General features: G+C 66.8%; 4 protein-coding genes across 9 annotated transcripts; 3 read left to right on the top strand and 1 right to left on the bottom strand.

Annotated features, from left to right (window-relative positions):
- Window positions 1-1,570: 1,570 nt before the first annotated feature.
- AMPD2 (adenosine monophosphate deaminase 2) lies at window positions 1,571-9,611 on the top strand. 2 transcript variants are annotated; one of them, XM_054804025.1, is made up of 18 exons: window positions 1,643-1,888; window positions 3,439-3,569; window positions 3,796-3,926; window positions 4,234-4,302; window positions 4,880-4,991; window positions 5,090-5,276; window positions 5,381-5,522; window positions 5,659-5,748; window positions 6,027-6,156; window positions 6,245-6,439; window positions 6,625-6,756; window positions 6,877-7,040; window positions 7,175-7,301; window positions 7,443-7,606; window positions 7,680-7,800; window positions 7,878-8,051; window positions 8,278-8,388; window positions 8,499-9,611. In XM_054804025.1, the coding sequence occupies exons 1-18, from the start codon at window positions 1,819-1,821 to the stop codon at window positions 8,712-8,714; spliced, it is 2,466 nt and encodes an 821-aa protein (XP_054660000.1). In that variant the 5' UTR covers window positions 1,643-1,818; the 3' UTR covers window positions 8,715-9,611. The 2 variants fall into 2 exon arrangements, with proteins under 2 accessions (XP_054660001.1, XP_054660000.1); XM_054804026.1 differs by lacking the exon at window positions 4,234-4,302 and having other exon boundaries at window positions 1,571-1,888.
- Window positions 9,612-9,846: 235 nt separating this feature from the next.
- Window positions 9,847-11,989, top strand: LOC129196467 (glutathione S-transferase 2). 2 transcript variants are annotated; one of them, XM_054804029.1, is made up of 8 exons: window positions 9,847-10,006; window positions 10,121-10,196; window positions 10,588-10,652; window positions 10,739-10,820; window positions 10,894-10,994; window positions 11,234-11,329; window positions 11,477-11,524; window positions 11,789-11,989. In XM_054804029.1, the coding sequence occupies exons 1-8, from the start codon at window positions 9,971-9,973 to the stop codon at window positions 11,882-11,884; spliced, it is 600 nt and encodes a 199-aa protein (XP_054660004.1). In that variant the 5' UTR covers window positions 9,847-9,970; the 3' UTR covers window positions 11,885-11,989. The 2 variants fall into 2 exon arrangements, with proteins under 2 accessions (XP_054660004.1, XP_054660003.1); XM_054804028.1 differs by having other exon boundaries at window positions 9,848-10,006; window positions 11,414-11,524.
- An 854-nt stretch (window positions 11,990-12,843) lies between these two features.
- On the top strand, window positions 12,844-14,834 carry LOC129196468 (glutathione S-transferase Mu 1-like). Its single transcript, XM_054804030.1, has 8 exons — window positions 12,844-12,927; window positions 13,312-13,387; window positions 13,463-13,527; window positions 13,619-13,700; window positions 13,922-14,022; window positions 14,186-14,281; window positions 14,371-14,481; window positions 14,606-14,834. Exons 1-8 carry the CDS (start codon window positions 12,895-12,897, stop codon window positions 14,699-14,701), a joined length of 660 nt encoding a protein of 219 aa, XP_054660005.1. The 5' UTR covers window positions 12,844-12,894; the 3' UTR covers window positions 14,702-14,834.
- Window positions 14,835-15,363: 529 nt separating this feature from the next.
- Window positions 15,364-20,959, bottom strand: EPS8L3 (EPS8 like 3). 4 transcript variants are annotated; one of them, XM_054803885.1, is made up of 20 exons: window positions 20,692-20,776; window positions 20,364-20,450; window positions 20,185-20,258; window positions 20,036-20,100; window positions 19,764-19,919; window positions 19,037-19,186; window positions 18,883-18,959; window positions 18,281-18,414; window positions 18,112-18,188; window positions 17,914-18,028; window positions 17,769-17,833; window positions 17,226-17,300; window positions 16,939-17,087; window positions 16,765-16,846; window positions 16,631-16,668; window positions 16,441-16,537; window positions 16,218-16,328; window positions 16,048-16,127; window positions 15,830-15,962; window positions 15,364-15,735 (listed from the first exon to the last, which is right to left on the bottom strand). In XM_054803885.1, exons 2-20 carry the CDS (start codon window positions 20,402-20,404, stop codon window positions 15,718-15,720), a joined length of 1,737 nt encoding a protein of 578 aa, XP_054659860.1. In that variant the 5' UTR covers window positions 20,405-20,450; window positions 20,692-20,776; the 3' UTR covers window positions 15,364-15,717. The 4 variants fall into 4 exon arrangements, with proteins under 4 accessions (XP_054659860.1, XP_054659859.1, XP_054659857.1 ...); XM_054803884.1 differs by lacking the exon at window positions 20,692-20,776 and adding an exon at window positions 20,860-20,959 and having other exon boundaries at window positions 16,048-16,328; window positions 20,364-20,428; XM_054803882.1 differs by having other exon boundaries at window positions 16,048-16,328; window positions 20,364-20,425; window positions 20,692-20,794.
- Between the last annotated feature and the right edge of the window lie 423 nt (window positions 20,960-21,382).

Below are 21,382 nucleotides of genomic sequence, written 5' to 3' on the forward strand. Positions count from 1 at the left end.
CCCCCCCCCCGGGCTCAGCACCCCCCTCCCCAGCCCAGCACCCATCCTCCAGGCCAGCAGGACCACAGGGTCCCCCCACAACCCTGAGGGGCAGGTGGGTGCCCCCTCCCTGTCCTGCTGGGGCTGATTTTGGGTGCAGGGGTGGGACCTGCCGGCAGCCCCAGGCTGGGGTGTTGGGTCCCCCCAAAGGTGTTGCAGGTCCCTGTCATTTGGGCTTAAGGTCCCCTAAATCCCTGCACCCCACAGGGTGACGAGGGCCTTTATGTCCCCTTGCTGGTGTCCCCACGTCCCTCCTGGCGTGTGTCCCCCCCAAAACTCCCCCCTGCCCTCTCTGCGAGCCGTGGTGGCATGGGGACAGTCTGTCCCCGAGGACACAAAGCCCCTTCTGAGCCTCTAATGAACTTGGCGCTAATGAAGGTGGTCCAATTAAAATACCACCCCCCCCCCTCGCCTGGTGTCACGGGGAATGACGGATGGACGGTGCTGGGGAGAGGACACGGCTTTCGCACGGAGCTCAGGCTGGGGGTCCCCGCTGTCCCTCCCTCCTCAATGGCTGTTGTGCCCCCCCAGTCTGGCACAGAGGTGGCCCTGACAGGCGGTGTCACCTCGCTGTTCTCTACTACTCCATGGGACAACGGGATGGGGTAGGGGACACGGCGGGGCGGGGATGGGCTCTGGCTGGTGGCATTCCCTCTACTCCGGCAGTGGCTAAAAATACCCCCCTGCTCGGGTGCCGGATTAGGGGACCCAGCGGGGACACAGCCCGGCACCCACCCAAACGCCTCCCCTGGCACTCGAGTCGGCGGCACTGGGAGCCACCGGCGCAGGTAGGGACGCACGGGGATTGGGGACACATGCACAGGGATGTGACACCCCCCAGCAGCCCCCCAGCTGGGTCCTGCTTCTGGGGTGGGTGGGGTCCCCTGTATGATGGTGCCCCCAGCTTGGCTGGGAGGTGAGGTGGGGTTTGGGGGGGCTGGGGAGGTCAGGCCCTGTGCTGTTGTCCCCTGTGGGTAGTGAGGGCACCCGCCCCCCCCCCCCCCGCCAGGTCTGGGGCGGGGGGGCTGGAGGGGAAGGTGTGAGGCCTCTCTTTTGGGGTGCAACACCCCATCTTGGGGGGGATGCTCATCGTGGAGGAGGTGATGCCCCATTTGGGGGGATACTTGGTCTTTTTTTGGGGGGGTACAGTTGTCTAATGGGCGGATGACGGTCCGTGTTGGGGGGGTGCAGTGCCCAGTGGGGGGTACGGAGCTGCCGTTGGGGGGTGCGGTACCCCAACTCTGATGGGGAAGATGCCCGTCTCTGTGGCGGGGGGCAACACCACCTTGTCTGGGGGGGGGCCCCTGTTGTTGGAGGTGCCGCTGCCATTTTGGGGGGGGCCCGATGTCATCTCTCGGGGGGGGGTACGATGCCTGCCTGCTGGGGGAAAGCCCAGCTGCCCGGGGCGGGGCTCAGCACCGCATCCCCGGGGCGCACAGCACCCGTATCGGGGTGAGTCCCCCCGCCCAGCGCCGCAGCAGGGCTGGTTGCTCCGACAACCTTCCTCCTCCTCCTCCTCCTCCTCCTCCTCCTCCTCCTCGCCCACATCCTCCTCCCGCCCCATCCTCTTCCTCGGCCCGGCTTCCGGCCTGGCTCCGCCGGGGACTTTGGTCCAGCCCCGGGTTTCCTGCGGCAATCATCAACCCGGGGAGGGAGCGCGGCCATCGCCCGGCCCTTCGCCCCGCCGCCGCCAGAGTCCCCGCCGGCCCGGGGCCCCGCCGCCCCCCCCGGTACCGTCCCCATCGCCCCCCCCTCCACCCCGCCGCCCCCGGAGCCGCCATGTCCTCGCTCGCCCCGGCCAAGTACCCCTTCAAGAAGCGGGGCAGCCTGCAAGCCCCCGGCCCCGCAGGTGAGACCCCCGCCCCCCCGGCAGGGGCCCGGCAGCACACGGGGGGGGGGGGGGGGGCGGGCCGCTGGTCACGCCGAGGCCGGGTGGGTGGGGGGGTGTGTGTGTGGGGGTGTCCTGGCGTGGGTGCTACGGGGGGGCTGTCTGTGTTTTTTTGGGGGGAAGGTGCTGGGTTGCTGCTTGGGGGGGGGGTGTTTTGGGGTGGCGTGCCCATCACCGTGGCGTCTGGGCTGCTCGGCGGGCCCTGCCGCTGCCGGGGATTGAGGGGGGGCAGTGGTGTTGGGGTGTCCTGTGTCGTGTGTGTCCCCCCTCCGGCAGCGCGGGGCGGGGGGGGCCTCTGCGGCGGAGCAGTGGCGCAGCGGGTGGCGTGAGCCGGGGAGGAGGAGGAGGAGGAAGAAGAAGAAGAAGAAGAAGAAGAAGAAGAAGAAGAAGAAGAAGAAGAAGAAGAAGAAGAAGAAGGGGGGGAAGCGCAAGGGCTGGGGAAGTGCGGGGTGGTGGGACCCCCACGGGGTGGGGGCAGGCTGCTGGGGGGGGGGCGGGTTCATGTGACATCCCGTGGGTGGTCTCGGCTGGCACCGCGGCTGGGGGTCGCGTGGCACTGGGTGCTGGGGGGCGATGGGGGCACCTCGCGGTTGGCACCCTGCTGGCGCTGCTGCTGGTGGGGGGCTCGGGGTGCTACGGGGCTGATGTCAGCCGTGGGTGGCACATGGTGGCAGGCGTGTCCCGGGTGGGTGGCACAGGGGGATGGGCACGTCCTGGCGGCATAGAGCACTCTGGGTGTCACCGTGTGCCAGCCGTGCCCTGAGTGACACGGTGCTGGGCACCTCCTGGGTGACACCGGTGCCATCCCTGCCCTGGGTGACATGGGCACCAGCCCTGCCAGGGTGTCACCAGTGAGGGTGGGCACCCACTGTGGGTGGGCACCCACAGGTACCTGCGTGGTGGGGACACTGAGGCAGGGGAGAGAGTGGCTCCAGCTGAAACGCTCTTGCACGCGTGTGTGCACAGGGGGTGCTGGGCAGTTAAAGCACCCCCTGCCCAGCAGATTGTGCCTCAGTTTCCCCATCCCAGACCTCAGCAATGGACGGGGTGGGGGGGTGCCTCCCCTCCCTCCCAGTTTGGGGTGCCCCACTCCTCCTGTGGTGGTGCCTTTCATGCTGGATTGGGCGGGGGCAGGAGGATGGGGGGGCAGCGCTGGCATTGGAGGGGGGCAGACAGAGAGCTGGGGGGTTGTGGATGGAGCAGCCCGGCTGAGAGGAGGGGTGGTGTGATGGGGGGGTCCCAGCGTCCTGCCCTCCCTCGTGCCAGGAGGGGTCCTGTCTCCCGTCCCTGAGCCCCTCGTTCACTTACACCCCCCCCCTCAGTGCACTGGAGGCGGGGGTAGAGGGGAGGATCCCTCCTACCCTTCATCTGCCTCAGTTTCCCCATCACCGTTGGGGGGACCAGCATCCCAGTTCTGGGGGGGGGGGGGCTGTGGAGGGGCTGATTAACCCCTCCCTGCCCAGGAGGGGGCTCTGCCCCCCCACCAGCTCACACTGTACCGGTGTCTGCAGAGTTGCGGGGTGGGCCGGGGTCCCGGCCCCTGCAGTCAGCGTGTTCCCTTCCTGGGACCCCCCACTGCCTGAAGCATTTCCCCGTTGACCTGCGCACCTCCATGGACGGCAAATACAAAGAGATCGCGGAGGTGGGTCCCGTGCACCGAATTCACCAGGTCTCGGAGGGGAGGGGGTAGGGCCAGCGGTATCCCACCTCCATCCTTCCCCCTCCCATCCTCACCCACCCGCCCCCCCAACCCTTCCCCCCCACCCAGCCTTTCCAGCTCCCCTAGGGAGGGAACCCCCGTGGCCTTTCCCCTCCCAACCCTGCGGGCTGAGACTGGGCACAGCTCGTGACAGGGATGATCCGGGCAGGAGCTGTTCTGCCGCTCGCTGGCCGAGAGCGAGATGAGGACGGCGCCCTACGAATTCCCGGAGGAAAGCCCCATTGAGCAGCTGGAGGAACGGCGGCAGCGCCTCGAACGCCAGATCAGCCAGGACGTCAAGTAAGCTGGGGAAAGGGGTGTCACCCCCCCACCATGGGACGGGATCCCCGCATAGGGATGGGCCACCCCCGCCACCCTGGGTGCCCCGGGGGGGCTGTCGGTCCTCTGTGCCAGCTCTGTGTCCTCTCTCCCGTGGGTGTTGCGCTTGGTGTCCCCTTTTTAATTTTTTTTTTCTGGTTTCTGTGTGGTTTTTTGTCGTTTTCGGCATTAACGGGGTGTTTTCTCTCCCCGGCCCCTCTTCCCCTTCCCCCTCGTCCCGGCGGTCCCTGTCTCCTCCCCCCCCCCCCCCCCGCCTGCTTGTCCCCAGACTTGAGCCCGACATTTTGCTCAGAGCCAAACAGGACTTCTTGAAAATTGACAGTGCTGCGGACTTACAGTGAGTGTCCAGCTCGGTGCCACCAGCCAGGGACACGGGGGGATGGTATTGGGGACCCTCTGACCCAGTCCCCCCTACACCGCTCCCCCAAGCCCAGAGCCGAAAGGTCCCCACCTGGCTGCTCTCGCTGGCACTGAAGAGGTTAACGCACCTGGGGGGGTGGTTTTAGGGGTGGGAGTTTGGGGTGGTGGCACAGGACCCCATCCTGGCCCTGTCACCCCCACGGACGGGGGGCTCCGACGCTGCGTGTCCTCCTCCCTCCTGTCTCCGCTTGGGAGTTGTCTCTGTCACGAGTTATTTCGTTCTCTGTCCTCCCCCGCCCCGACTTTTTGTTGTGCTCGTGTGGGGTTGGGAACGTGTCTGGGGGGGACAATGCTCCCGCCGATGGGGACGTGGGTGGCACCCAGCTGCCCGATCCTGGTGGTCTCATCCCTGAGGACACCATCGCCCTCATGTTGCCCTGGGGCTGGACACAGTCCCTGGGGTGGGTGCTAGTGCCGCTCCCGGGGAGGGACACGGGGATACATGTGGGGACAGACCGTGTTGCCATCTCACCCGCCACTGTCTATGCCCACAGGCTCTTCAAGGAGCAGAGCGAGGACCTGGTGGACCACGTCCCCAAGGAGCGGGAGGCGCTGCTGGAGCGGGAGTTCCAGCGGGTCACTATCTCTGGAGAGGAGAAATGTGGGGTGAGGCCCCCCCCCCCCCCAGCCAGGGCCAGGTGAGGGTCTTCAGGATGTCAACCCCCACCTTGGGGTTGGTTTATTTTGGTCTTCCCCTCCCCCAGGTGCCCTTCACGGACCTTCTGGATGCAGCCAAGAGCGTGGTGAAGGCGTTGTTCCTACGGGAGAAGTACATGGGGCTGTCGCTGCAGAGCTTCTGCAAAACCACTGCCCGGTACCTGCAGGAGCTCTCCGAGAAACCCCTGGAGACCCGTGGCTACGAGGAGGTGCCCGAGACCCCTGTGGCCGCCGGTGAGCATGGGATGGTGGGGTCTTCACACTGGGATAGGGTGCTGGAGGGGCTTTGGGGGAGCCGTCCGATGATGTATGTCTCGTTGGGTGTCTTCTGGCTGCAGATGCCCCCGTGCACCCCCCGTTTGCAGAGCAGCATCCCTACGAGACGTGGGACCCCCAGACCATGCCGGCTGATCTGGGCTTCGGGTTGAAGATGGTGGATGGCGTGGTGCACGTCTACACCAAGCAGGACCTCACCGACAAGTGAGTCGCGAGGCGTGGGGGGCAGCCATTCACTGGTATGACGAGTGTGCTGGGGGGGCTGCGCTGGGTGCCGTGGGGGACAAGGGGAGTCTGCTGGACCCTGTTCCCACACGTGACCCGCCTCTGTCCCCCCCAGGAGCACGGAACTGGACCTGCCATACCCTGACCTGCAGGAGTTCATTGCTGACATGAATTTCCTCATGGCTTTGATCATCAACGGGCCCATGTGAGGGAGAAGGGTCCCACCATGGGGTTGTCTTGAGGGCGGGGAGGGAAACAGAACCTTGGGGACAGCACCAGGAACGTGATGGTGGCTATGACACATGCTACTGGTGCGGGTCCCATGTCCGTGCATCCATCCTTGCTCATGGTCACTGTTCATGTGGAGGGGGGGTTCAAGAGTCTGGAGCCATATCCCCTCATCCTGGTGGGCACCAGCCTTATGGGGCTGGATGTTCTCCTTCCTCTCCCCCAAAACTGATGCCCCCTCCCCACCTCGGGCAGCAAATCCTTCTGCTACCGCCGGCTGCAGTACCTGAGCTCCAAGTTCCAGATGCACGTTCTGCTCAACGAGATGAAGGAGCTGGCGGCCCAGAAGAAGGTGCCCCACCGTGACTTCTACAATATCCGCAAGGTACCCGCTGGCTCGTGGTGGGGGTCCTGGCTTGACTGGGGGAGCACTTGGAGGCTCTCAGGGCTGAACAACATCTCCGGCCGTGCAGGTGGACACCCACATCCACGCCTCATCCTGCATGAACCAGAAACATCTCTTGCGCTTCATCAAACGGGCCATGAAGAAGCATCTGGATGAAATTGTCCATGTGGAGAAGGGCAAGGAGCAGACACTCAAGGAGGTCTTTGAGACAATGAACCTCACCGCCTATGACCTGAGTGTGGACACGCTGGATGTCCATGCGGTATGGGGGACACTCCTAAATCCTGGAGATGAGCAGGGCCCCCAGTCCATCTCTGACCAGGGTGGGGGGGGGATCTTCTCCAGGGGTTGTCCCAGGGTGGGGGATGCTGGGGGCTCTGACTAGTGTTGTTGTGGTGGCTCTGGGGTGACGAGGGGTCTCAGCTCACATCTGCGTCCCCCTGCCAGGACCGCAACACCTTTCACCGCTTCGACAAGTTCAACGCCAAGTACAACCCCATCGGTGAGTCCATCCTGCGGGAGATTTTCATCAAGACGGACAACCGCGTCTCAGGGAAATACTTCGCCCACATCATCAAGGTAAGCAGCCTTCATGGGTGACCCGCCCACATCTCCCTCCCTCTGATGCCCATGGTGGCAATGCCACCCACGTCCCCCTTCCCCGTGGCCGAGGGGTGACACTTGCCCCCTCCCTGGCAGGAGGTGATGTCCGACTTGGAGGAGAGCAAGTACCAAAACGCTGAGCTGCGGCTCTCCATCTATGGCCGCTCCCGGGACGAGTGGGACAAGCTGGCCCGCTGGGCTGTCAACCACCGCGTCCACTCCAACAACGTCCGCTGGCTCGTGCAGGTGCCCCGGCTCTTGTGAGTACCGGGGGGGTGGGGCAGATACCTTCAAGCAGGGCCATGTCCTGGATGGGGAGACCAGGGACACCCTGCTGATGGCTGGGGTGGGGTTGGATGGGACACCCGGCTTTAAGGGGTCTGTCCACCTGCAGCGATGTCTACCGGACAAAGAAGCAGTTGGCCAACTTCCAGGAGATGCTGGAGAACATCTTCCTGCCCCTCTACGAGGCCACCGTCCACCCTGCCCAACACCCAGAGTTGCATCTCTTCCTGGAACACGTGAGCACCACGTCCTGCTCCCGGTGGGGGGGACAGGGGACACCGGTGACACCTGCAACCCCCAGCCTGGACCCAGCTTGAGGGCTGGGGCAGATCTGCTGGAGGAGCGACCATCCCACCCCAGGGTTGTCTCTCCTGCAGGTGGACGGCTTTGATAGCGTGGATGATGAATCCAAACCAGAGCATCACATCTTCAACCTGGACAGCCCCTTGCCGGGCAACTGGGTGGAGGAGGACAATCCACCCTACTCCTACTACCTGTACTACATGTACGCCAACATGACGGTGCTCAACCACCTCCGACGGTAAGGACACCTTTGGGGTTCTGGGGGGAGTCTTGGGGGGGGTCAGATGATGATGGTTGACGCCACGTTGCAGGAAGAGAGGCTTCCACACCTTCGTCCTGCGCCCGCACTGTGGTGAGGCCGGCCCCATCCATCACCTTGTCTCGGGCTTCATGGTCTCGGAGAACATCTCCCATGGCTTGCTGCTCCGCAAGGTGAGCGGGGATGGGGGTGCCCGTGGGGGCCAGGTGCGTGGCTGGGACCCCCCCTCACCCCACTGTGCCCCCCCCAGGCCCCCGTCCTGCAGTACCTCTACTACCTGGCGCAGATCGGCATCGCCATGTCCCCGCTGAGCAACAACAGCCTCTTCCTCAGCTACCACCGCAACCCCCTGCCCGAGTACCTCTCGCGGGGGCTCATGGTCTCCCTCTCCACCGACGACCCCCTCCAGTTCCACTTCACCAAGGTGAGCTGTCGGGGGTGGGACTCAGGCCACCGACCCCCCCCAAAAACAGCTACAGAGTGGCCACCAGCCAAGCCACAGTGATGGGATGGGGTTGGTGGTGGTCAGGAGGGTGCCAATGCGCTCCGGAGGACGCCGATCGCCCAGGGAGGGTGGGAGAAGCTGAGGCCCCCTGTCTGCTCTGGGGGGTGGCCCGTGGGTGGGTGCTGAGGCCACGCGTCTGTCCCAGGAGCCGCTAATGGAGGAGTACAGCATCGCCACCCAGGTCTGGAAGCTCAGCTCCTGCGACATGTGCGAGCTGGCCCGCAACAGCGTCCTGATGAGCGGCTTCTCCCACAAGGTAAGGGGGTCTCCGTTCCCACCGGCACCCCTGAGCACCCCGCGGCGGGTGCTGGCACCACCCAAGGGTGCGAGGCAACTGCGGGAACTTCTCCTTGCTCTTCTCCCCAGGTGAAGAGCTACTGGCTGGGGCCCCACTACCTGAAGGAGGGTCCGGAGGGCAACGACATCCGTCGTACCAACGTCCCCGACATCCGCGTGAGCTACCGCTTCGAGACGCTGTGCCAGGAGCTGACCCTCATCACGCAGGCGGTGCAGACGGAGGAGCTGGAGACCATCCAGGAGGAGGATGCTCTCACCATCACCTCCACCCTGGGCACCCACTGACTTCCCCCCCTCCCTGGGCTCTTGTCCCCCACTCCCACGGGGACCTCGCTGTCATCACCCTGCATATCCCCCCAGGGCTTTGCCGTCGTCCCCCTCCTGCTACCTCCTGCCCTGGGAAGGGGATGCTCCCTGCTGCTGTCCCCAGCGTTCCCCCAGTGCCACCGGGGAGGGTCGGGGGTTGCTGGATTCTCCGTTTCTTGGTTTTTTGGTCTTTTGTTGGTGGGGGTTTTTTAACTGGTGTTTCCTGGCTGGGTTGGTCCTTGCCGGACTTGGTGGCACGGAGACAAGGCTGCAGGAGGTGACATGGGTGCAGGCACCGCCCCGGGGTCCTGGCGTCACCTCGCGGGCTTGGGATGCAGTGACAGGTTGGGAGACGCTGGTGCCAGGTGTGGGGATGTTGTGGGGGGACCCAGCCCAGCAGCAGGACCCAGGTCCCTTTTCATCACCTGCCCCTCTCTCCGTCCACTTTCTCACCCCACGGGGATGTGGGGACAAGCCAGGCAGCACCCAGGGACCCGACCTGGGGCGCTCCGCACCCCTGGCTCCTCTCGCACCCTCCCCCAGGGACACCACATCAGTGGGGAGCCGGCGGCCCAGGGGCCACGGGGTGCTGGCTGGAGGGAACGGTGCTTGGTGGGAGCGTGGGGGGCCGGGGAGACTCGTGTCCCCATCCCTCGCGGGAGCAGTGCGTGGCCCGGATCGTGCCGGATGGGGCTTCTCCCTTCCCGGTGGGACATCACCCCGTCCCCCTGTCCCCCCAGCCGTGCTCCTGCCTCTGCCTGCGGTACGGAGCCGGTGGCCGGCGCTCCCAGGAAAACGTGATGGCCACTACAAAAAAAAAAAAAAAAAAAAAAAGAAAAAACAACCAAGCATGAAAAATAAAGTATTTAAGTAAAATACTTTAAGTGGTGGTGGCGGGAGGTATTCTGGCCCCAGAGGGAAACTGAAGCAGCGAGAGGGTGGCCGCGTAGATCGCTGCTGTGGCACAGGGTGTGTGTGTGTCCCCCAGCCTGGGGGGGTCTGCAGAGACGGTGGGGTGCCGGGGTGGGATCGAGCGGCGGGTGGCAGCCCCCAGCGCTGGCCCCAGGGCTGGCAGGACGCTCTGGCACCCTGCCGGCACCCTGCCGGCACCCTGCCTGCGCCCGGTCACGTGAGCGGGAAGGGGGAGGGTGCCGCGGGGGGGGGGGGGGGCTCGGCCCCCTGTCCCCGTCCTTGTCCCCATCTTTGTCCGCGCAGAGCCGGAGCTGGGTGCCACCATGGTGGTCACGTTGGGATACTGGGACATCCGCGGGGTGAGCGGGGCGGGGGGGTGGAGGGGGTGTCCTACGGTGGGGAGGGGGGTCCCGGGGGTGGGGAGCGCGGGGGGTGCTGGTGGGTGCCGAAAGATGGGTGCTGTGTCCTCCCAGCTGGCCCACGCCATCCGCCTGCTGCTGGAGTACACGGAGACCCCCTACCAGGAGAGGCAGTACCGGCCCGGCCCAGGTGAGGGGGGTAAGCGGGGTGTCGTCCCCCCCCCGTGGCTCCCCCCGAGACCCGTGTCACCTCGGTTCCTGCTGCGTCAGGAACGAGCCCGAGGAGCAGAAACTGCCCGTTTCACAGGGCGAAAGCGCAGCCCGTCCTCCTGCCCCCCTCCTCCTGCCAGGTCTGGGGGGGCACCTCTGCCCCCCTTCCCCCCCCCCCGCCCTGGACCTTGGCCCTCCCTCGATGTCCTCCCTTATCTGCCCAGGGAGGGTGCCCGGGGTGGGGGACACACATGGCTGCTCCTGCGGCGCAGAGTGGGGACCTCCCAACATTAATTTGCTGTGGGTGGGATGAGCGGGGCTGGGGGGGCCGGGGGAGCCTCCATCCCCCCATCTCTCTGCCTCCTCCCTAGCCCCTGACTTCGACCCGAGCGACTGGACCAACGAGAAGGAGAAACTGGGCCTCGACTTCCCCAACGTAGGTGATGGACGGGGAATGGGGGGTGTGGGGAGGGGGCTGGGGGGGCACCGAGGCTGACCCCCCCATGCCCCCCCCCCCCCCAGCTACCCTATCTCATCGATGGCCCCACCAAGCTGACGCAGAGCAATGCCATCCTGCGCTACATCGCCCGCAAGCACAACATGTGTGAGTGCTGGGACAGGGGGGGTCACGGCACCCGGGGGTGCCTGGGGGTCGCTGATGTCTCCCCACCCCGCAGGTGGTGAGACGGAGGAGGAGATCCTCCGCGTGGACATGCTGGAGAACCAGATCATGGATTTGCGTATGAGCTTTTCCCAGTTGTGCTACAACCCCGACTTTGTGAGTACCCCTATGGGAGGAGGGGGCACGGGGGGGCAGACCCCCCCTCCCACCGGGGATCTTGTCCCCAACCCCGCTGGGGACACGGGGACAAGGGTAATCAAGCCACAGCCAGCACAGGATGCGTGTTGGTGTGCACCCTTTGCCTGGTTGCATTTGGAGGCGATGCCCCTGGGTGCTGGGGGGGGGCTGGGAGGGAGGGCAGCCCCCACCCCAGCTCTGTGCCCCCCCCTGCGTAGGAGAAGCTGAAGCCGGCGTACCTGGAGCAGCTGCCGGGGAAGCTGCGGGAGCTGTCACGGTTCCTGGGCTCCCGGCCGTGGTTTGCGGGGGAGAAGGTAGGTGGGGGGTGCTGGAGGCTTGGGGGGGTCCCGGTGGGGTCTGAGCCCCCCATCACCCCCCACCCCCCCACCCCCCCGCAGCTCACCTTTGTGGACTTTGTGGCATACGACATGCTGGACCGGTACCGCATGTTTGTCCCCCAGTGCCCCGAGCTGCAGGGCAACCTGGGCCAGTTCCTGCAGCGCTTCGAGGTGAGCGGGAACGCGGGGGGACACCCGGGGTCCCCGTCCCCATCCCAGCACCCCGAGTCCTCATCCCTGTCCCCATCACCATCACCAACACCCTGGCATCCCTGTCCCCCCCCTCTATATCCTGGTGACCCCATCCCTGTCCCCATCCTGATGCCCCAGTATCCCCATCCTCGACACCCACTGTCCCCATCCCCATCCCTGCCCCCCGGTGTCCCTGTCCCTGCCCCCCAGAGTCCCCATCCCCGTCCCGTCTCCTCCCCACAGGCGCTGGAGAAGATCTCTGCCTACATGCAGTCGGGGCGCTTCATGAAGACCCCCGTTTTCTGGCGCACGGCGCAGTGGTGCAGCACCAAGGAGTGAGTGGGGGGGGGGGTCTTCCCCCCCTCCCCCCCCTCCCCCCCCGCCTTGCCCCCTCCCCCTCCCCCACAGAAATAAATTGGGGGGCTGCTCCCTTGTCCTGCTCCGCATGGGGTGCATTGAGCCACTGTGACGCCACGGGTTGCCGGGAAGGGTGGGGGCCATGGGGACCCCCATTTGGTGGGGGCGTCTCCTGGGGGGTGTAACAGGGGAGGGGGCTATTGGACCCTGGGATGGGGGGAAGCCATTCCCCCATGCTCCCCAGGATAAGGGGGACCCCCCTGTGGAGATTATGAGGCCCAAGGGGGACCCCATGCCCCCCCCAGGGTAATGAAACCCCCATGCAGCTTAGGGAGCTTAAAGGGGGGGGACCCCATGCAGCTTGAGGGGGGGTCACAGAGGGGGCCATGGCCCCCAGGATAAGGGGGTCCCTGTGCAGACTGGTGGACCTGTGCTCCCCAAAGCCAGGGGGACCCCCATGCATTCCAGGGGGCTGCAAGGGAGGACTCATCCCCCCCCAAGGTAAAGGGACCCACATAAAGCTTAGGGGGTGCAAGCGAGGTGAGAGGACCCCCCACGCAATCTGGGGGCATCAAGGTGGGGCTCATGCCTTTCCAGGACTCAGAGACCCCAGTGCAGACTGGGGGGCTGAATGGGGGACCTCTGCACCCCTCAGATAAGGGGGACCCCCCCCACAGCCTGAGGGGGGGTGCAGAGCCCCCAGGCTAAGGGGTACCCTCGTGATGCTTGGGGGGGGGCACAAGAAGGGGCCCCCATGAGCTCCCGGGACACCGGACATCCCCACCGCAAAGGGGGTGAAGGAGATACCCCCCGCCGCGTCCCTTTAAGACCGCTCCGCGTTAGGCTCCGCCCCCGGGGAAGGGGCGGGGCGGTGTCACGCGGGGGGGCGGTGTCACGCGGGGGGGCGGTGTCACGCGGGGGGGGCGGTGTCACGCGGGGGGGGGCGGTGTCACGCGGGGGGGGGGGGGCCACAGCGTTCGGCGCGCGCGGCCATGGCGGTGTTGGGCTACTGGGACATCCGCGGCGTGAGTGGGGGGGGGGGCGCACCCCGGGGGGGCCCTTCTCCTGGGGGGTGCCGCGGCCTGACCCCCCTCTTCCCCCCCTTCCCGCGTGGGGGGGCAGGGGGGCTGCGGGGGTCCCCTTGGTCTTGGGGGGGGGGGGCGGTGGGGTTCCCCTTGGTCTTGCGGGAAGACTGCGGGGGTCCCCCTATATTGGGGGGGCGTTGCTTTTGGGGGCACCCAGTGGGTTGTGGGGTCCCCCGTGCCTGCGGGGGGAGGTGGCTGGGGATGCGGGGGGGGGGGGACGCGGCTCGCCCTCCTCCGTGCCTCAGTTTCCCCGTGGCAGGGTTCAGGGGGAATTGGGGTGCGGGGGGGGTTTCACTGATCGCTGCCCCCCCCCCGCACCCCCAGCTGGCCCATGCCATCCGCCTGCTGCTGGAGTACACCGAGACGCCCTACGAGGACAAGCTCTACAGCTGTGGGGAAGGTGAGGGGGGTCCGGGGGGGTCCCCATGGCTTTTGGGGGGGATCACAGCGTCACCCAACACCTCCCTCCCTCCAGCTCCTGACTACGACAAGAGCCAATGGATCAACGAGAAGGAGAAGCTGGGGCTGGACTTCCCCAACGTAGGTGGTCTGAGCCGGGGGGGGGGGGTACGGGGTGGGTGCCCTGGTGGCCCCGTGCCTTAATGTCGCCGTGCCTTGATGTCCCCTCCAGCTCCCCTACTTCATCGATGGCCCCACCAAGCTGACGCAGAGCAATGCCATCCTGCGCTACATCGCCCGCAAGCACAAGATGTGTGAGTGCTGGGAGAGGGGTGGTCACGGCACCCGGGGGGTCCCTGGGGGTCGCTGGTGTCTCCCCACCCCACCACTCAAGGTTGGGCTTGAGGTTGGAGTTGGGCTTGGCTTGGGCTTGGAGTAAGGTGGCCTTGGGTTGGGGTGGGGTTGGGGTGGGGTGGGGGTGGGGTTGGGGTTGGGGTGGGTCCCCCCCCAGCGCTGATGTCTCCCCATCCCACAGGTGGTGAGACGGAGGAGGAGATCCTCCGTGTGGACATGCTGGAGAACCAGATCATGGATTTCCGCATGAGCCTGGTGATGGTCTGCTACAACCCTGACTTTGTGAGTTCTGCAGGGTTTGGTGACTGTGGCTGTGCTGGGGTCCTCCCTGGCCGTGTGCCTTGGGCTGTGTCAGCATTCGGGACCCCACGTGGGGAAGGTGCTGTCCTATGGGGTGGGAGGACCAGGGTGCCCAGCCTCACCCTTCCACCCCTTCCTCCTGCAGGAGAAGCTCAAGCCGGGCTACCTGGAGCAGCTGCCGGGGAAGCTGAAGCTCTTCTCCAATTTCTTGGGGGACAGAAAGTGGTTTGCAGGGGAGAAGGTACCACCGGGACCCTGGAGGGGGACGGCGGGCGCTGGGGAGGGGTTTTTTCCCCACGTTGGTCCTCACCGCATTCCCCCCGTCCCCAGCTCACCTTTGTGGACTTCCTCATGTTTGATGTGCTGGAGCAGAACTGCATCTTTGAGCCCAAGTGCCTGGAGCCCTTCAAGAACCTCAGGGACTTCATGGACCGCTTTGGGGTGAGCGGGGTGACCCTGGGCATCACCCTCCCTTCCCTGGGGAAGGACCCCGGCCCCCGAGGGCACCCAGGGGTGGGGGATGCCCTGGTGGGATGGGTCCCTGACGCTCCCCTTGACCCCACAGGCCCTGGAGAAGGTGGCTGCCTACATGAAGTCCAGTCGCTTCCTGAAGATGCCCATCAACAACAAGATGGCCAAGTGGGGCAACAAGAAGGAGTAGGGGGCCAGCATGGGGCGAGGGAAGCTGGGAGGGGGGGTCCTGACCTGACCCCCCCAGGACCCTCCACCATGGGGTGGGGTGGGCACCGCCGGCGTGAAGCCCCCTGATGCAATAAAGTGCTTTAGATGCGGCACCCTGAGCCCCGACCCAGTGCTGAGGTGCGGGGGGGCGGCCGTGGGTGCGCCGGGCTCCCCCCCACCCACCGTGGGGGGCTGGAGGGGCCCCAACGGGTATCGCCACCGCCCTGGACCCCCCCCTTTGGCTTGGCTGGGGTTTCGGGGGGCACGAGCTCAGCCCTGTGGTGTCCCCGGGGCCCCCCCTCGCTCCCCTGGGAAAGGCGCTCTGGGCCCCCCCCCTTCTCGTTAGCGCATTCCTGCCCGCTAACGGCAGCGCTGACAAAGGCGGGGGAGTGGGGGACGGACATGGCACGGGGACTTGGTACCCTGCCACCACCCCCCTGTTGCGCAGAGCTGGGTGGGCTGGGGACAGCCCTGTCCCCTGGGCCCCTCGCTGCTGCCCCCCCCCAGATGGGGACCCGGAGGTGTCCCTTGGGTGCTGCTGGGCAGGTCCCCCTGGGGGGTGACATGCCGTGTCCCCCTCCCTGCCCCACGGGGTGGCCCACGGGTGACACAGGGACGGGGGTGCTCCCCCCTCCCGTGCCGTCACTCTTTATTTGCCACAGCAGTCGCTTTACATTTTGTGGGGCGCACACACGATTCACGGTGCCGGACCCCCCCGGGGGGGCTGCCTGCCCCCCACCTCACCACTGGGGGTCTGGCAGCGCATCTCCCGGGGGCAGGGATCCCCAAGAGCCCTCTGGTGCGGCGGGGGGGTCCCAGCAGCCTTGTGGCTTTGGGGGGGATGTGTCCCCTAACCACCAAGCAGTGACTCTCTGTCTTGGGGGGGCCTGGCGGGGCGGGGGGTGTGGGAGTCTTGTCCCCCCCGAGCCCCCCTGGGTCCTGCAGTGCTCCATCCTGGGAAGCGTGGGGTGGGGACAGTGTGGGGACACCGGTGGCTCAGTCCCTGGGGCCCATCTGTGGAGAAGGGGAAGGCAGAAGCGTTGGGTGGGGTGGGGGGGAGCCCCGGGTTGGGGCGGGGGGGGGGGGCGCGGGGTTGGGGGTCCCTCACCCCCAGGGACGTCCTGACGGCAGAGAGCTTGAAGAGGACTCGCCGCCATTCCTCGGGGCAGACGGCTCGAAGCTCGGCCGGACTCATCTGCAGCAGCTGGTGCCCCCCCAGCACCCCCAGGCACCGCACCGTGCTGCGGGGCGGACAGACAGGGGTGAGCTGGGCATGGCCCCCCCGCACGGAGCCGCACGCGTCGGGGGCGTCCAGGGTCCACCTACATCCTCGAGAAGCCCTTGTCCTTCAGCCAGGCTGTCACCTCTGCCGGCGAGGAGTCGGGGTGCAGGTTGGGGGGGCTGTCCTGGAACGGGGGACAAGGGGAGAGGACAGCAGGGTGGCCCCCTGCCACCCTCTCCTGGTGGCGGGAGGGGGTGGGAGTGGGGACACCCACCTGGCTGGGGCCCTGCCACTGCCCCAGGGGCTCCAGGATGTTGCTGGGGATGTAGCCCTTCTTCCCCTGGCCGTCCTGCACCAGCCACCACTTCTTCCGCTGGTCCAGGATCTGGGGGGGGTGACAAGGGGTGACAGCACCCTGCTGTCACTGCCTTCCAGTACGCACCGGCAGGCAGGGTGGGGGTCCTGCTCCACCCTCCCGGGGACACGCTGGTTTCTACCTGCAGCGTGTCCCCCATCCTGACGCTCAGCTCCTGCGGGTTCCTGCCCTGGAACTCGTACAGGGATCGTGCCAGCCCCTGGGCGGGGCGGGGGGGCCTGGAGATGGGGGGGGGGGGGGGCGTGAGCATCCTGCCGGGGGCCAGATCCTGCCCCGGCCCTCAGCATCCGCAGGGCAGCAGGAGCACTTACTCTTGGCCGCCGTTGTCCCTCTGGCCGGTGGCTGGTGACTGTGCGGGGACCGGAGAGAGGGGCGGGTGTTGAGACCGAGCTGGGGAAACTGAGGCAGGTGGAGGGATGTCCTGCCATCCCCCCCCATGCTGTACCTGCTCCACCGGAGGGGGCAGCCACCCGTCCGAGAAGACGGGGATGTAGCGGGGCACCAGCTCGCCGTTGGGGTACTCTGCCCTGCAACAGGCAGGGAGAAAGCCAAGGTGGGTGGTGTGACCCTCCCCAAGGGCGGAATCCTCCCCCCCCCGGCGGTGGGGGCTGTACCCCACCTGGTGCTGTTCCAGGCAATGCCCAGGCTCTTCCAGGTGCTGTAGTCATCCTGGTGCAGGGTCTGCTCCAGCAGCTCCACCACCTCCGGCACCAGCAGCGGCACCTCCACCGCCGGGGCCAGGCTGGCGTTGGGGCAGTGGTCCAGGACCTGCGCCGGGTGGGCGGTGATGGGGCAGCACCCCCATACTTGCCCCCCAGAATGGGGGGGAGGGGGTGTGGGTGAGGGCGGCTGCCCACCCTGCTCACCCCTGGGTGTGGGCTGGGACCTGCTTTTGGGGGCACTCACGAAGGAGAGGGCCGTGAAGATGAGACGCAGCAGCTCGGCGGGGTCTGGCTCCTGCACGTGCCGGTGGGTCCTTCCCTGTGTGGACAGGGAAAACGGTGTCCCCACGCAGCCCCCCCGTCCCCACGCAGCCCCCCCATCCCCATGCAGCCCCCCTGTCCCCATGCAGCCCCCCCGTCCCCATGCAGCCCCCCTGTCCCCATGCAGCCCCCCTAATCCCCACGCAGCCCCTCCATCCCCACGCAGCCCCCCTTCCCCAGACAGCCCCCCTACTCCCCACGCAGCCTCCCCAATCCCCACACAGCCCCCCCTGTCCCCACGCAGCCCCCCCAATCCCCACACAGCTCCCCCAATCCCCACGCAGCCCCCCCTTCCCCAGACAGCCCCCCCAATCTCCCCGCAGCCCCTGCAATCCCCATGCAGCCCCTCCATCCCCACGCAGCCCCCCCATCCCCACACAGCCCTCCCAGCCCGGCGGCAGAGCGGGCAGGGACACGCCAGGGACGCCCACCAGCCATGGGGTCCCATCCAGCCCGACAGACCTACCATGAGGTTGAGGGCATATTTCACCTTCTGGAAAAAGTCCACGAAGTCATCCGTGGAGGGTAGAGCTGGGGGGACAGAGGGGGGGGCTGGCACCGGGATGGCCCCCCAGACCCCCCGAGACCCCAGGGGCACAGCCCTCCCTCACCGCCTTTGTTCTTCTTCTTCTTCTTCTTCTGCTTGGTGTTGCTGGCCAAGCCCAGGGCCGTCTTCAGCTGCACCACGAAGAGGTCCAAGTCGTTCAGCACGTGGTTGAGGACCTCCTGTGGGAGCAGAATGGGACCCGGTGGGTGCCGGTGGGGAGGGCTGGGGGTGTCCCCGCCCAGGGACATGGGACGGGACTTACAACATCTCGGTCCACGTTGGACATGACCTGGCCCAGGGGGTTGGTCCACGGCATCTGCTGGGTGTCCAGCAAGCCTGCTGACAGCAGAGGGTCCCAACTCTGCCCCCCCTCGCCCCGCTCCCACTCCTGGGGAAACTGAGGCATGCTGCAACCCCCACCCAAGACTCACCATAGTCTGAGGGCAGCTCACGCTGGGGGGGCGCGCGGATGTTGGGCTTGGGGGTCTCTGCCCACCGCTCTGGGGCTGTGTAGGGACCCTGAGCGTACGGGGGGGCCTGGCGCGGTGGCATGTCCAGGCTGCTCCTGGAGGGATGGGGACGGGGGAGATGAGGGGGGGGCTGAGCCTGGGGATGGGGTATAGGGGTGTGGGGGGGGTTGAGCTTGGGGATGTGGTATGGGGATGCAGGGGGTCTGTGCCCATGGGAATGGGGTAAGGGGGGGGCTGAGCCCAGGGATGGGGTATGGGGGTGGGGGGGGTCTGTGCCCATGGGAATGGGGTAGGAAGGGGACTGAGGCAGGAGTTGGGGCACCAGGGCAAAAGGGGGGTGAGGGGAGGTGTCTCTGCCTAGAGGCAGGAGGGCAGCAGGCAGGAGGGCTCTGCACCCATGGATGGGACCCTTCAGGGGACACGGGGGCAGCATGGACTTATCCCCCATCCACAGGGAGACACCACCCCCCCCCAGACTCCCCCCAGCTTAGAGGGGGCAGACGTGGGGAGCCAGGCCTGGCTGTCCCTGGGGAGGGGGTGAAGAACCATGTCCCCCCCCTTACCTGTGCCCGTACTGACTCCTCTGCTCCTCCTTCCACTGCTTCATCAGCTTCTCCAGGCTGCTCTTCAGCGTCTCTGCCTGACACAGACCCACCACCATCACCCCTCCATCCCGGGGTGATGGCCCCCCTCCCCTGGCCCCCCCTCAGGGCTCACCCCCAGACGCTCGCACTGGAAGAGCAGGACGCTGGTTCCCGGGGGACTTCGCTCCTGCACGCTGATGGCCAGCACCGAGTCGTAGCCACAGACGTCCAGCGCAGCCGAGCACCCCTGCACGCTGCCCAGCGGGTAAGCCTCCAGCTCCTCCTGGCCGGGGGAAACAGGGTGCTCAGCCCCCCAGAATGGCTGGGGCGGGGGTAAAGGGCTAAGGGGGTGCAAGGGTTATAGGAGTGCAAGGGTTGGGGGGAGTGGGCTTATAGGGGGTGTCAGGGTTATAGGGGTGCAAAGGTGTGTGGGGGTACCAGGGTTATGGGGGTGCCATAGCTGGGGGAGTACCGGATTTGGGGGGGGGTTGGGTCCGGGGGGGGTGTCATGGCCAAGGTGGGTGCTATGGTCAGTTGGGTGCTAGGGGTGCAGGGTGTGTGCCAGGGCCTGGGGGGGTGCTGAAAGGCTGAGGGGGAAGGGGGGGGGTGTTACCAGGATTAATGGGGTGCCGTGGCTGGAGCGGGTGTTGCGGTCAATGGGGGTGCAAGGGCCATTGGGGGAGGGATGCCAGGATTGTGGGGGTGCCAGAGCTGCAGGGGGTGCTACAGCCAGGGAAACGCCAGATTTATGGGGGTGCTGGGTCCAGAGTGGGTGCCATGGCCAAGCTGGGTGCCATGGCCAGGGGGTGCCAGGCTTTGGGGGGGTTTCCATGGCCGGGGGGGGGGGGAGGGGGGTGTACCTTGCTTTCCACATCCCTCAGCACCAATTCCTGGTCCTTGACTTGCAGGATGAGATCCTGCCCCCAGACTCGTCCCTGGGCCTCCAGCACCTTCAGGCGCGCCAGGCAGTCATCCGTGCCACGGATGTCCCTCTCCAGGCGCACCGTGAGCAGGTGCTGGGAGCGGACACGGCACCGGGCGTCACCGGGTGCCATGCTGCCACCCTGTGCTCTGCAAACTGGGGGCACCCTGGCAAGGTTGGGGGGCTTGGGGTGGTTTGGGGGTCTCCTACCTCGACATGGTGCTGGAAATCACTTTGTGGCTTGAGCAGGGTCTGGCCGTAGTCCTTGCGCTGGTCTGCGGGGACATGCAGGGTCAGGGGATGGGGACAGCTTGGGGACAGGAGCGGGGCGGGGGGTTGGGGTGCAGCCATTAACTCACTGTAGATGTTTTTCCCGCTGGGGCGGGCGAAGCTGTTGGAGCGTCGGAGCGGGGAGCTGTCGTCATATTCGCTCCTGGATGGACGGACAGACGGACCTTCATGCCTGCAGCATAGTCCCCTCTCCCCACCCAGCCCTCCAGAGTTCCCAGGGTGGGGCCCCACCCTGCTGGGTACTCACCGGGACGGGGGGTTGCTCCAGTGGCCAAAGGGGTCTCCCATCTTGCCGGGGGAGGCTCGATCCTGCTACGGGTTCCTGGGCTGGGCACTGTCCCCATCTCACCCCCAGTGTGTCCCCAACCACCTGGGGCCCCTCCCATGCCACCCACCCCCCCCCAGGATGGTGGCATCACCCTGGTCCCCAGCAGGACCCCCCCCCGCCCACCCATCCCCAGCCATCCTGCCCCATCCTAGCCCCGCGGGGTTCACCCAGCAGCTGGAGCCAACCCCCCCCCCATGTCAGTAGATGGGTCCCTGTCCTTGGGGACACCCGGGGTGCCCCTGCTCACCCCAATCCTGGTGCCACTGGCTTGGCCGCCCAGGCTGGAAATGCGCAGTGGAGGGTGACGCAGGCAGGGCAAGCGCTTGACGTCGGTACCGCACCCGCCTGCTCTTTGCCCGATGGTGTCTGCTTCAAGGCGGGGGGGGGCAATGACACAGGGAGGGGGGACAATTACCTGGCAGAGCCGAGCCGCCACCACCCCACGCACCCTGGGGTGTCCACCCTGCGGCAGGGCTTGCTCATGTGGGGGACACCCCGGTTGGACTGCAGCCCGGAGTGGGCAGGGTGCCCCCCCACCCCAAGGTCAGCCTGCCCCCCCCCCGAGGCTGAGCCCTGGTGACGTCCCACACGGCAGCACCCAACCCTCTCTCCCACAGACCTCTGCGCCTGTGCCCGGCAGGTAACCCCGGGCTCGCCCCAAAACTTGGTTGTCACTGGGATAAACCTTTCCAGGGCAGTTTGTGCCCGGGGGGTGTCCAGCCCTGCTCCGTCCCACAGGGTCCCCTGTGCAGGATCGGTCCCTTGGCACCCCCAGGAGCATTGGGGAGAGCTCCGGCCCCGGTCTGTGTGTGTCCCCCCCAGCTGGGGGACACTGGGTGGCCACAGTGTGGTTGGCCCTGGCCAGGGGTCATGTCTGTGGGACTGGGGTGACCCGCTGGCCCTCCTTCCCCAGCACAGCGAGGTGGATTTTGGGTTCA

Source organism: Grus americana, chromosome 25, assembly GCF_028858705.1.
Source record: "Grus americana isolate bGruAme1 chromosome 25, bGruAme1.mat, whole genome shotgun sequence".
NCBI classification, from domain to species: Eukaryota; Metazoa; Chordata; class Aves; order Gruiformes; family Gruidae; genus Grus; species Grus americana.